The sequence below is a fragment of the Schistocerca cancellata genome, chromosome 6, assembly GCF_023864275.1.
Source record: "Schistocerca cancellata isolate TAMUIC-IGC-003103 chromosome 6, iqSchCanc2.1, whole genome shotgun sequence".
In the NCBI taxonomy this organism is placed as follows: domain Eukaryota; kingdom Metazoa; phylum Arthropoda; class Insecta; order Orthoptera; family Acrididae; genus Schistocerca; species Schistocerca cancellata.
The window spans coordinates 425016382-425028828 of NC_064631.1; the positions used below are offsets into that span (position 1 = coordinate 425016382).

Genomic DNA, 12447 nt, shown 5'->3' on the forward strand with positions numbered 1-12447 from the left:
TAAACACGGTACAAATGTAATAGAAGTGGAAAGGTAAATTTATAATGGAAAAATGGTACAGATTTCACCACATGGGATAGCAGGATAACAGACCCAGATCAGATTCCCTATGTGGATGTCAATGTCAGACTCTCAGTAAGGAAAATGCTGTCCTTGGGCACTAATGTACATTTTACACATGTTATTTATGCTGCCTATCAAACTGTTGAGGACTCCTTAGGAGATATGTCCCATTCCTCTTTCAAGGTGGTTTTCAGTTCGTGCATTGTTTGGGGAGGGTGCATCAGTTCAGAAACACATCTACCAAGAGCATTGCGGGTTAAGGTCCCGGGAGCATGCAGGCCATTCCAAAGGTTCAGTATTTTCACTTTCCAGTGGCTTTGTCATCCACAAACAGAAAGTTGGGACCTAAAGCATCCCTAAAAAGACGAGCGTAATCCAGAATAATCTCCCTGCAGTATTGCTGTGCTGCAAGTGTTTCCCTTTTCCTCCATACTAATTGATGGCCAGAATCACTAGCTGCTGTGAAACGGGATTTGTCATCACTCTGGTCCATTGTCACTGACCCAGATCAGCATGCTCCCTACAGCAAAAAACTCTTTCTCGATGATGATGTGGTTGAAGTGCGATGCATTTAATAGGCATGTGAGCATATAAACCAGACTGATTTAATCACTGCGAATTGGTTCTGATAGAGACGTGTGTACCAGTAGCGGTTGTGAGGTCTGCAGAGATCTGCGTAGGAGTGAGATGTCTGGTCCTTTTCGCCACTAGCCCTATGTATCAATCCTTTTGCAGTATGCTAGTCCATCTGCAACCACCAGCATGCTTTTGCATAACATTTCCACATTCAGTTGCTATTTTCAATTAAGAGGTGGCACTTTTGGAGACTGTGGCGTCAGTAGTGGCACTTCACCTTCAAATCGTCTAACTGCTTGTTTTATTTATTTATTTATTTCTTGTTCCGTAGATCCAGTTAGTGAGTCAATCACAAGGATATGGAACGTGTCAAATTGTACAGGTTTCAATTTAAACTTAACAATACAAGGGCAATTCAATGTCAAATTGTACATAGTTTAAGTAAGACATACTATAAATACAGTAACAGATACAATGTCAGCTAGATAACATAATTACCATTTGACAGAAAAAGGAGTTTCAAATAAAGGTTAAAGATAAGAGCATAAAGTTAAATCACATATTAGGCCTACAAGAGTAAATACATGTACAGCCAATCTGTTGTTACAAAAAGTGTGCTAATGCCCAAATGCACAATAAAATTAATTGAACTACTTCTAGACACAATAAGTTTAGTAATGGTATACATTTTCTTTCAGGTATTCATCCACAGTATAATAAGATTTCTCTGTCAGGTAATCTTTGAGAACTTGTTTAAATTTTGGCAGTTCTGTATGAACACATTTGATATGTAGTGGTAGAGCATTGAACAGCTTAATGCTGGAGTAGTAAACTCCTTTTTGTACCAGAGTGAGACGTTTCATTTCTAAATGTAGATTGTTTTTGTTTCTCGTGTTATAACCATGGAATTTACTGTTGTCTTGGTAGATGGAATAATTTTTGCACACAAAGGTGAGCAAGGAAAAAATATACTGTGAGGCAGTTGTTAGGATACCTATCTTCCGAAACAAGTGCCTGCAAGAGTGTCTTTGATGGACCCCACACATTATTCTGATTGCTTTTTTTTGTATGGTGAAAACTTTTTTTTGCAAGTGGTTGGTTCCCCCAGAATATGATAGCATATGACATCAATGAGTGGAAGTAGCCAAAGTAGGCAACCTTAATAGTGTCAACTTCAGCCACTGAAGAAATTACCCGTAATGCAAATATTGCCGAGCTAAGTTTTTTACATAGATGAAGAATGTGAACTGACCAATTACATTTACTGTCTATGTAAGCACCTAGGAATTTTGTCTCTTCAACTTTCTGTATTGGTTGATCTCCACATTTTATGTTAATTTCATCGGGATTACTTTGTGATGTATGGAACCTCATATAATGAGTTTTATCTGCATTGAGCGAGAGACCATTTGAGGAGAACCAATTTAAGATGTCATTGTCTACAATCATAAGCTCTCAAAGAGTGTCTTGCAGACATTTGCACTGATTGGTTTCACAACAGACTTTGTCAAACACCTTACTGCATGAACTGTTGAATGCATACAGAGAATTTGTGCACAGGCTGTCCCGCTGGTAACATGTCCCACACTTTGCATTTCCTTTTACCGTCATTGGTCAGGTGTTCTGTAGCAGTTGGCAGTTGTTCCTTAGCAGGTGTCAGTTGTTCCTTAGAAATTGTCGAGCAGTGCAAATTTAAATCTCCCACATTACCAGAGAATTTCTCACCTGGTTTTATGTGCCACAGATCATCATCAGAAAGACACCAGGAATTTGCTCATGCAGGGAGTGCACTCTCACTCATATCACTCGCAGAGTTATTAGTATATCGCATATAGCAGTTTTGTAGTTCAGTTTTCTTAATGTTATTTTTGTGTGAACACTGTTAGTGATAAATAAGTGTGTTGTGTGCTGTAACAAAATATGCACGATACTGAATTTTTGAGGGACACAATTACAATATAATTTGCCATGTCTGCATTTTACATCTTACATTTTTTTTTTTTTTTTTCAATTCAAAATTTGTGAGCTCTGATCAGAATTCATAAGTTCCATTGTGATACACTTATTCTGTCAATTTTCTTAGGTTCTACTTCAGAAAGTGATATACAACCTGAGGCACAGCAGAACCAGTTGGATTCACGTGGTGGATCACAATCTCCAAAAGCTTCATCGTCTTTCAACAAGTTAGATTGTGAAATGGGGGACAGTGGGGTGACTGAAGCATCTGTTGTCAAGGACTGCGAGAATGAGAGCTCTGAGGAAGCAATAAATAGTGCAGTTGAGGTATGTACTTTCTTATTTTTCATGTACTTGTCTTTTAAATAGAATAGAAAGAACAAAGGTGAAGAAAAAACAATACTTCTGAAATTCACAAGCAGTTTCTCTTACTAGAAGATGACGTACGAGGGCTGTTCGGAAAGTAAGTTCTGATAGGTCACGGAATGGAAACTGCTGTGAAAATGTGATGAAGTTTTGCACAAATTGTTGGGTGGTGTCTGTTGTATGCCTGTCGATCGCACACAGTGAGCACATAAAGGTGCGTAGAAAATAGTGTCTCCTGCCAAGTACGAGGGTCTGGTGAGAAATTTTGGTGGAAATCGTGCAGCATTTTGCTCTTCATGACTGTTCTTGGCTTCACTCTGCAGGGGCAGTGAAGATGGTCCTGCAGTGTTGTTGATGGGAAGTGTCTGACCATCTACAGCACAGCCCATAATTGGCTCGTCCTGTTTCATCTCTGCTCACGTGTGAACCACAGGCAATGAAGATGACATTTTGGCGCAGACAATAAGCTGTAGAAGAGCTTAGAGAATTGGCAGAAAGCACAGGTGGCTGCCTTCTATGATGGTATTGGAAAGTTGGTACAATGCTACGACAAAGGTCTAAGCCATAGTGGCGACTATGTAGAGAAGTGGCTGTGAGGTATAGCTAGCTGTTGGAAGTGAAACATTTTTGATTTCCACAGTAGGTTGGGTTGGGTTTGCAACCAATCGGAATGTACTTTCAGAATAGCTCTAGTAACTTAGCTGAAAGCCATGGACAACATATTTCATTCTGGTCTAGGAAGATAACTGCACACCATTTACTCTGTATACCTTGTTGGTATATTTCTTAAGATGAGCATATTCAAGATACCTGGTGGAAAAGTTTCTTCTGAGGGAATTGCTGTGTATGAGAGTTTATATGTATGTTATTCTACATAATCAAAATTGTCTTTGGATGAGAGTAAATGAGCGAAATCATTTCGTAAAATGGAACTAAATCCAAGAGCAGTCATTGCTCTGGACTGATTGACAAGGACAAGCTTATTGTGTTTGTGCCATAGATGTAGCAGTCCAAGAAAAAATTGCTTATCAATAGGAAACAACTATCTCATCTCCCTCCATCCCTCTCTACCTCCCCCTCTCCACCCCACTATTCTGTTCATCTCACTGTTATTCCATTGTGTAATGCCTGTATGCCTGTTTCATACCTCACTTTTCCCTCGACACACACACACACACACACACACACACACACACACACACAACCTTCCCCACTCCCACTACATTCCAGACACTCTTCTCCACTCCACAGATTCCTCGTCCTCCACATCCTTATCCCCTCTAAATTACTCTCACTTCCATATTCTGCTCACTCATCCTGCCTCTCATCACTCTCCTTGCTCCCAAAAACTTGCCTACCCTTTCATGCCTGCATTTCCCTCCCTCCCCCGCTACTGTCCACCAGCACAGACTCTACAGAAGGTCTTGATATGCTGGGCCTGTTGCAGGCAAGGGCATGCATATCACGAACTCATGTAAACATCTGTTATTTCTGGACAAATGCTTTTGTATTTTCTGTATTCTGTAGTTTTCTTTTATGAAACTGATTTTATTACTATGATGCACCCACAACTGAAGGCCTTAGCATTGTATTATTATGTCCTGTAGAGAGTAATGTAGATCAGAATGAGAAGGTGCATTACACTAATGCGAGTTTCGGAAATTTTACAGTGAACTGGTAGTATGTATCGTATCGAGTCTCTTATGGAAACTTATTCCCACTCACAATGTAGCTTTTTTTTATGCAAAGACAAATACCTAATTTACTTATATGAATGTCCAAATATTACCAGTCATGGTTACTTTTGTTGAAAACAATTGTAAATGGGCAAAAAAAGCTCCATACATTAAAAATATATATGAGCTAAAACTTCGAACATTAATAAAATAGACAAGTCCCGAAGCCTTCTTAAGGTCTATTGCTTAAGAAATACTTTGGGATTCACTTACATCCCACAGAAAATTAACAAACAGCATAGATTCATACTCGTAATACTAGCGAATCCAAAATTGAACCTATCATTTAGCAAGACATCAGAAACAGTTTAAATTCATTTTTGTAATGGTGAATGCAGGGAGTTGAACATAACTGAAAATAAGGTGAACAAATACAGAGAGCTGAAAGGACAGCAGCAATCAAGCAGTGGTCATCTGTTTCAGTAAAGGCAGTGCCACAGAAGTGTATGCACACTATGAAAGATAAAAATACTCTAATTAATGTGCTCACACTGAGTAAGAAGGGGGCAATCTGTAAATATTATGTGAAGCAAGACAACTTGTCAGCCATGATCGCCATTGTAAAACCTTTAGTTACGATGACCGGTTTCGGTGAACAGAGTTATCATCATGTGGTCTATGAAAAGTATACATGAAGTGTAAACATATTACATTATGAAAACTAGTGTAACGTCATTAATATAATACATAGATTTAGTTATTATTACATATACCTCAGTACAGGTTAATACATGTGCCCAGTTTCAGCTATGAAAGTTCTCAATACCTTCATTAACTTGAGAGTTGACATAAGATGCATTGGCATGTCAAAGTTAAAACCATTATGTACAATATCTTCAGAGCTAAGACCAGTATTTACAAAATGTTTCGCTAAGTGCATCCATCCCGTATTACAGATTACAGAGCACATTATTGATGCAAGTGCACTGCTGAAAAACACACACACACACACACACACACACACACACACACACACACACGATGGTGAGTCAGGAGGAAAGTTATATGCTTTGATGGGTGATACTACTGGTGATTCTGAACAAAAAAACTTTTAATAAACATATGCCTTCTCTTAACTGTCTCCAAGTAAACCAGTGAAAACAATGAGGAACGGGAAAGGTGCAGGTGACAGTAAATTAAGTTACTGGTATGTTATAGTTTGTTTAATTGTGTACGTTTCTTCACAGAAGATGTTCAGACAGTCCACCGTCAACTTCAGTGCATGTTGCTGCTCTTGTAGACAGCTGATCGGAGCTCAATTTTACATCACCTTACCTGGGCACAAGCACGTAAAATAAGAGCAAGAAGTTCCTCTCTTGTGTCCACTTTGTGCTTGTAGAAATCGCTCTTCACCCACTCCCACAAAAAGTAATCCAATGGGGTAAGATCGGGTGACCACGGTGGCCAAGCAATGACTCCACAGTAACCGATCCAACAACCGGGATACATTGTGTTGAAATAGTGTCTCTGGCCGTATGGAATGTGTAGGAGCTCCATCATGCTGAAAGTACATACGAGCTTGTGTTGCCAAAGGGATATCCTCCACTTACTCTGGTAACACATTTTGAAGAAACTCAAGATGTTGTTGTTGTGGGCTTCAGTCGTGAGACTGGTTTGATGCAGCTCTCCATGCTACTCATCCTGTGCAAGCTTCATTTCCCAGTATGTACTGCAACCTGTACATCCTTCAGAATCTGCTTGGTGTATTCATCTCTTGGTCTCCCTCTACGATTTTTACCCTCCACACTGCTCTCCAATACTAAATTTGTGATCTCTTGATGCCTCAGAACATGTCCTATCAACAGATCCCTTCTTCTAGTCAAGTTGTGCCACAAACTTCTCTTCTCCCCAATCCTATTCAATACCTCCTCATTAGTTACGTGATCTTCCCATCTAATCTTCAGCATTCTTCTGTAGCACCACATTTCGAAAGCTTCTACTCTCTTCTTGTCTAAACTATTTATTGGCCATGTTTCACTGCCTTACATGGCTACACTCCGTACAAATACTTTCAGAAACGTCTTCTTGACACTCAAATCTATACTCGATGTTAACAAATTTCTCTTCTTCAGAAACGCTTTCCTTGCCATTGCCAGTCTACATTTTATATCCTCTCTACTTCGACCATCATCAGTTATTTTGCTCCCCAAATAGCAAAAATCCTTTACTGCTTTTAAGTGTCTCACTTCCTAATCTAATTCCCTCGGCATCACCCGACTTAATTCGACTGCATTCCATTATCCTCGTTTTGCTTTTGTTGTTGATCATTATGTATCCTCCTTTCAAGACACTATCCATTCCTTTCAACTGCTCTTCCAAGTCCTTTGCTGTCTCTGACAGAATTACAATGTCATCGGCGAACCTCAAAATTTTTATTTCTTCTCCTTCACTGCTTGCTCAATATACAGATTGAATAAAATCGGGTATAGGCTTCAACCCTGTCTCACTCCCTTTCCAACCGCTGCTTCCCTTTCATGCCCCTCGACTCTTATAACTGCCATCTGGTTTCTGTACAAATTGTAAATAGCCTTTCGCTCCCTGTATTTTACCCCCGCCACCTTCAGAATTTGGAAGAGAGTATTCCAGTCAACATTGTCAAAAGCTTTCTCTAAGTCTACAAATGCTAGAAACGTAGGTTTGCCTTTCCTTAATCTATCTTCTAAGATAAGTCGTAGTGTCAGTATTGCCTCACATGTTCCAGTACTTCTACAGAATCCAAACTGATCTTCCCCAAGGTCAGCTTCTACTAGTTTTTCCATTCGTCTGTAAATAATTCGCGTTAGTATTTTGCAGCTGTGACTTATTAAACTGATAGTTTGGTAATTTTCACATCTGTCAACACCTGCTTTCTTTGGAATTGGAATTATTATATTCTTCTTGAAGTCTGAGGGTATGTCGCCTGCCTCATACATTTTGCTCACCAGATGGTAGAGTTTTGTCTGGACTGGCTCTCCCAAAGTCGTCAGTAGTTCTAATGGAATGTTGTCTACTCTCGGGGCCTTGTTTCGACTCAGGTCTTTCAGTGCTCTGTCAAACTCTTCACGCAGTATCTTATCTCCCATTTAATCTTCATCTACATCCTCTTCCATTTCCATAATATTGTCCTCAAGTACATCACCTATGTATAGACCCTCTATATACTCCTTCCACCTTTCTGCTTTCCCTTCTTTACTTAGAATTGGGTTTCCATCTGAGCTCTTGATATTCATACAAGTGGCTCTCCTTTCTCCAAAGGTCTCTTTAATTTTCCTGTAGGCAGTATCTGTCTTCCCCTACTGAGATAAGCCTCTACATCCTTACATTTGTCCTCTAGCCATCCCTGCTTAGCCATTTTGCACTTCCTGTCGATCTCATTTTTGAGATGTTTGTATTCCTTTTTGCCTGCTTTATTTACTGCATTTTTATATTTTCTCCTTTCATCAATTAAATTCAATATTTCTTCTGTTACCCAAGGATTTCTACTAGCACTCGTCTTTTTACCTACTTGATCCTCTGCTGCCTTCACTACTTCATCCCTCAACGCTACCCATTCTTCTTCTACTGTATTTCTTTCCCCCATTCCTGTCAATTGTTCCCTTATGCTCTCCCTGAAACTCTGTACAACCTCTAGTTTAGTCAGTTTATCCAGGTCCCATCTTCTTAAATTCCCACCTTTTTGCAGTTTCTTCAGTTTTAATCTACAGTTCGTAACCAATAGATTGTGGTAAGTCCACATCTGCCCCTGGAAATGTCTTACAATTTAAAACCTGGTTCGTGAATCTCTGTCTTACCATTATGTAATCTATCTAAGGCCTTCCAGTATCTCCAGGCTTCTTCCATGTATAAAATCTTCTTTTATGATTCTTGAACCAAGTGATTAATTTATGCTCTGTGCAAAATTCTACCAGGCGGCTTCGTCTTTCATTTCTTACCCCCAATCCATATTCACCTACTAAGTTTCCTTCTCTCCCTTTTCCTACTACAGAATTCCAGTCACGCATGACTATTAAATTTTTGTCTCCCTTCATTACCTGAATAATCTCTTTTATTTCATCATACATTTCTTAAATTTCTTCGTCATCTGCAGAGCTAGTTGGCATATAAACTTGTACTACTGTAGTAGGCGTGGGCTTCGTGTCTATCTTGGCCACAATAATGTGTTCACTATGCTGTTTGTAGTAGCTTACCTGCACTCCTATTTTTTTTTATTTATTATTAAACCTACTCCTGCATTACACCTATTTGATTTTGTATTTATAACCCTGTATCCGCCTGAGCGCAAGTCTTGTTCCTTCTGCCACCGAACTTCACTAATTCCCACTATATCTAACTTTAACCTATCCATTTCTCTTTTTAAATTTTCTAACCTACCTGCCCGATTAAGGGATCTGACATTCCACGCTCCGACCTGTAGAACGCCAGTTATCTTTCTCCTGATAACGATGTCCTCCTGAGTAGTCCCCACCCAGAGATCCGAATGGGGGACTATTTTACCTCTGGAATATTTTACCCAAGAGGATGCTATCATCATTTAACCATACAGTAAAGCTGCATGCCTCGGGAAAAATTACGGCTGTAGTTTCCCCTTGCTTTCAGCCGTTCGCAGTACCAGCACAGCAAGGCCGTTTTGGTTAGTGTTACAAGGCCAGATCAGTCAATCATCCAGACTGTTGCCCCCTGCAACTACTGAAAAGGCTGCTGCCCCTCTTCAGGAACCACACATTTGTCTGGCCTCTCAACAGATACCCCTCCATTGTGGTTGCACGTACAGTACAGCTATCTGTATCGCTGAGGCACGCAAGCCTCCCCACCAACGGCAAGGTCCATGGCTTGTGAGGGGAAGAAACTCGAGGTAGTGTGTCCCAGTAAGACGGTTATCTAAAACAACTGGAGCGATAAGTTGGACATCAGTAACACCTCTCCACATGTTGACTGGGAAACGTTGAAAATTCGTTTCCACAGTAGCGTGCACATTTTTATTTTCCCGTACATGAGAGTTGCATGTGTTGTTGTTTCCGTTGCGGGTAAATGTTGACTCATCAGTGAACAGAATACGTGAAATTAATTGCTCATTGGCAATGGTCCATTGACAGAATTGCTGCCAGGCGGCAGCATCTCCTTCATGCAGATGTTGTGCGCTATGCTGATGAAAGTGATACAGACCGTGCTCACGTACTGTGCGTATCACTCTTGTTTGTGGAATACCAAGTTGGGCAGCAATTCTTCTAGAGCTAGTAGTAGGGTTGTGTTCCACTACTTGAAGAATGTTCTAGCTTCATTAAGAGTTTGTTGTACGGGACATTCAGAGACAACATTTGCGCTGGGAAGCGTACCACGCTCACGCAATCCGTGAAACACCCTGCTATCAGGCACTCTGCGATTCGAAAATCGTTGTTGGTATTCTCGCACAGCAGCTCTGGAATTCCCATTGGACAAACCATAGACAAACACCATGTCAGTATACTCTGGATGTAAGATCTGTGGCATTTTCACTTCACAAAACTGTATTCTTTGTTCATGTAATAACCGTGGGTGGTACCGTGCACTACAAGTGCTATCGGACTGAGACTTGAGGTAAACAACTCACCATGCGCAAGTGAACTGCATTCTGACGCGGTTAGTAAGAATGATGCTACACATTTCTGGTTTATAGTTGTTTTCATTGATTTGCCCAGAAACGGTTAAGAAAAGGGCGTATGTTAACAAGAGTTTTTTTGTTCAGAATCACCACTAGTATCGCCCGTCAAAGCATTTACCTTTCCTCCTGACTCACCCTGTATATAGGACCACAATCTAAGGCATATTTCAAAATCTTATTTATGTACATCATCACAAATAAGACAAAATAATTGAAAATATTGTCAATAAGCTTCCACAGTGGAAAACTATTTGACAGTAAAATTTAGTTTGATTGGATGTTCATGTCATTGTCAAGTGCAAATATAAATATGTAATTTTAATCAAAATGTGATAACTGGTACACAGTTATAAAATTATTTTTATAGCAAGAAGCAGCTAAATTTCTGTTTTTAGAAAATACTTTAGCTTCCTAGCTGTTACAAAAATAATTTTATAATTGTACACCAGTTTTCACATTGTGATTAGAATTACTTATTTATTTTTGCATTTGATGATGACATGAACAAATGAACACTCTCTAAATTTTTTCGTTAAATAGTTTTCCGCTATGCATACTTATTGTCAATAAATGCTACTGTGCAGTATTTTGTATTATACGTGACATTGTACACATCATACTGCTTAAAGCAGAAACTTTGAGTTAACACGTCCAGTACAGACTTAACTTTCTCATATGATGTGCTAATCGTGTGTAAACAGCACCAAGTCTGTTGGTGTTGGATTAAGAAATTTAAGTATGGCAGTATATGCTTTGTGAACAGTTACATTCAATTACGTACTGTATCAATTGTGTAAGTCACTTGGAGCAGCAGGTTTTGAACACATACTGTCACAATTATGTGTGTGAAAGTGCAAAAATTATTTTGTGTTAAGCTAACGCTTCAGATAAATATCAAATTTTGATCTTCTACTCTCTGACCACTAATTTCCATAACCTATGAAACATACTCTCCGTGTGATAAATTTTCAGTGCCCTGAGTGGTAGGAATTTAAAAGATAATGCAAATGGAGCAATAACCTGCAGATAAACTAATCGTGTAAGACACAGGGATTGCACTGTTTGGGGCCTCCCCATGAATGCCGACTGTGTACCCGTCATGACTGGGGCATAGGGACTCAAGCAATGAATTACTGACCAGGCAGCCATTGCTGAAGCTGGGTGTGGGTGGTGTCTGAGGGGAGAACCTCTGTTCACAGTGGCTGGCATCTTCGCATATAAAGCAGATGAAGCTTTCTCCCAGTGATGGTCATACGACCCCATCAATAACTTCAGAAAGAAAGTACTCGCTCAAGACGCAGAGATATGGCCCAAAAATATTTCCTTCCCTGTATAAGGTGTGGAAGGAATGTAGGGCTAAGTGACAAGCAGAGGAATATTCCCTCCAGTACCAGGTTTGTACAAGGACAGGTGGGAAGTCTTTTATCCACAAAGCTTTTATTCTTTGTAGAGAATGTAGAGGATAAGTTTGGGGAAGTTGCAGGGGTCTCCAACATGAATAGTAGGTCAGTTTTGGTTTAAACAGCAGCCCCTGCCCAGTCACGGGCATTGCTTATGTTTGACAAGCTGGGTGACATTGCGGACACTATCTTTCTCCTTAGTAATTTAAACGTGGTTCAACGCATTGTTTTCCATCATGACCTTCTCTTGCAGACTGACGATGATCTATGCACCAGCTTGGAGTGATGGAGTATACACTTTGTCCATTGTGTCAGTAGGGGACCAAAAGACAACAAGGTTGCTACTGCGGCCTTCATTTTGACCCTTGAGGGCAATTTATTGACTGAGAAGATCAAGACGATGGTATACCAATGTGGTGTGAAACCATGTGGTGTCCCCCATCCCCCATTTGGCGCTTCAAATGTGTGAAATGTGGGCATGTCTTCGCGTTTCGACACTAGCCCAGTCTGTAGGGATTGTGGATGACTGTTGCATGTTAACCTTTCTTGTGCCCCTCCCCTGTTGTGGAGAGCACCAATCTCCATGCTCACCATACTGCTCCATGTCTCAGAGAGGAAAAAAGTACAGGAATGTAAGAATCTGGACAATCATACCAAGAGGTGAAGAAAAAGTATGAGCATGTACATCCTGCACGCTTGACAATATCATATGCTTCATCAATGACATCATCAC

General features: G+C 40.1%; 1 protein-coding gene across 3 annotated transcripts in view; it reads left to right on the forward strand.

Annotated features, from left to right (window-relative positions):
- The window catches only part of LOC126191171 (uncharacterized), a 101159-nt gene that overhangs the window by 24541 nt on the left and 64171 nt on the right, over positions 1-12447 (forward strand). For all 3 annotated transcript variants that reach the window (XM_049931945.1, XM_049931948.1, XM_049931946.1), the window contains one exon: positions 2723-2922. In XM_049931945.1, coding sequence (XP_049787902.1) covers positions 2723-2922 — 200 coding nt within the window. The remainder of the gene's footprint in view (positions 1-2722; positions 2923-12447) is intronic.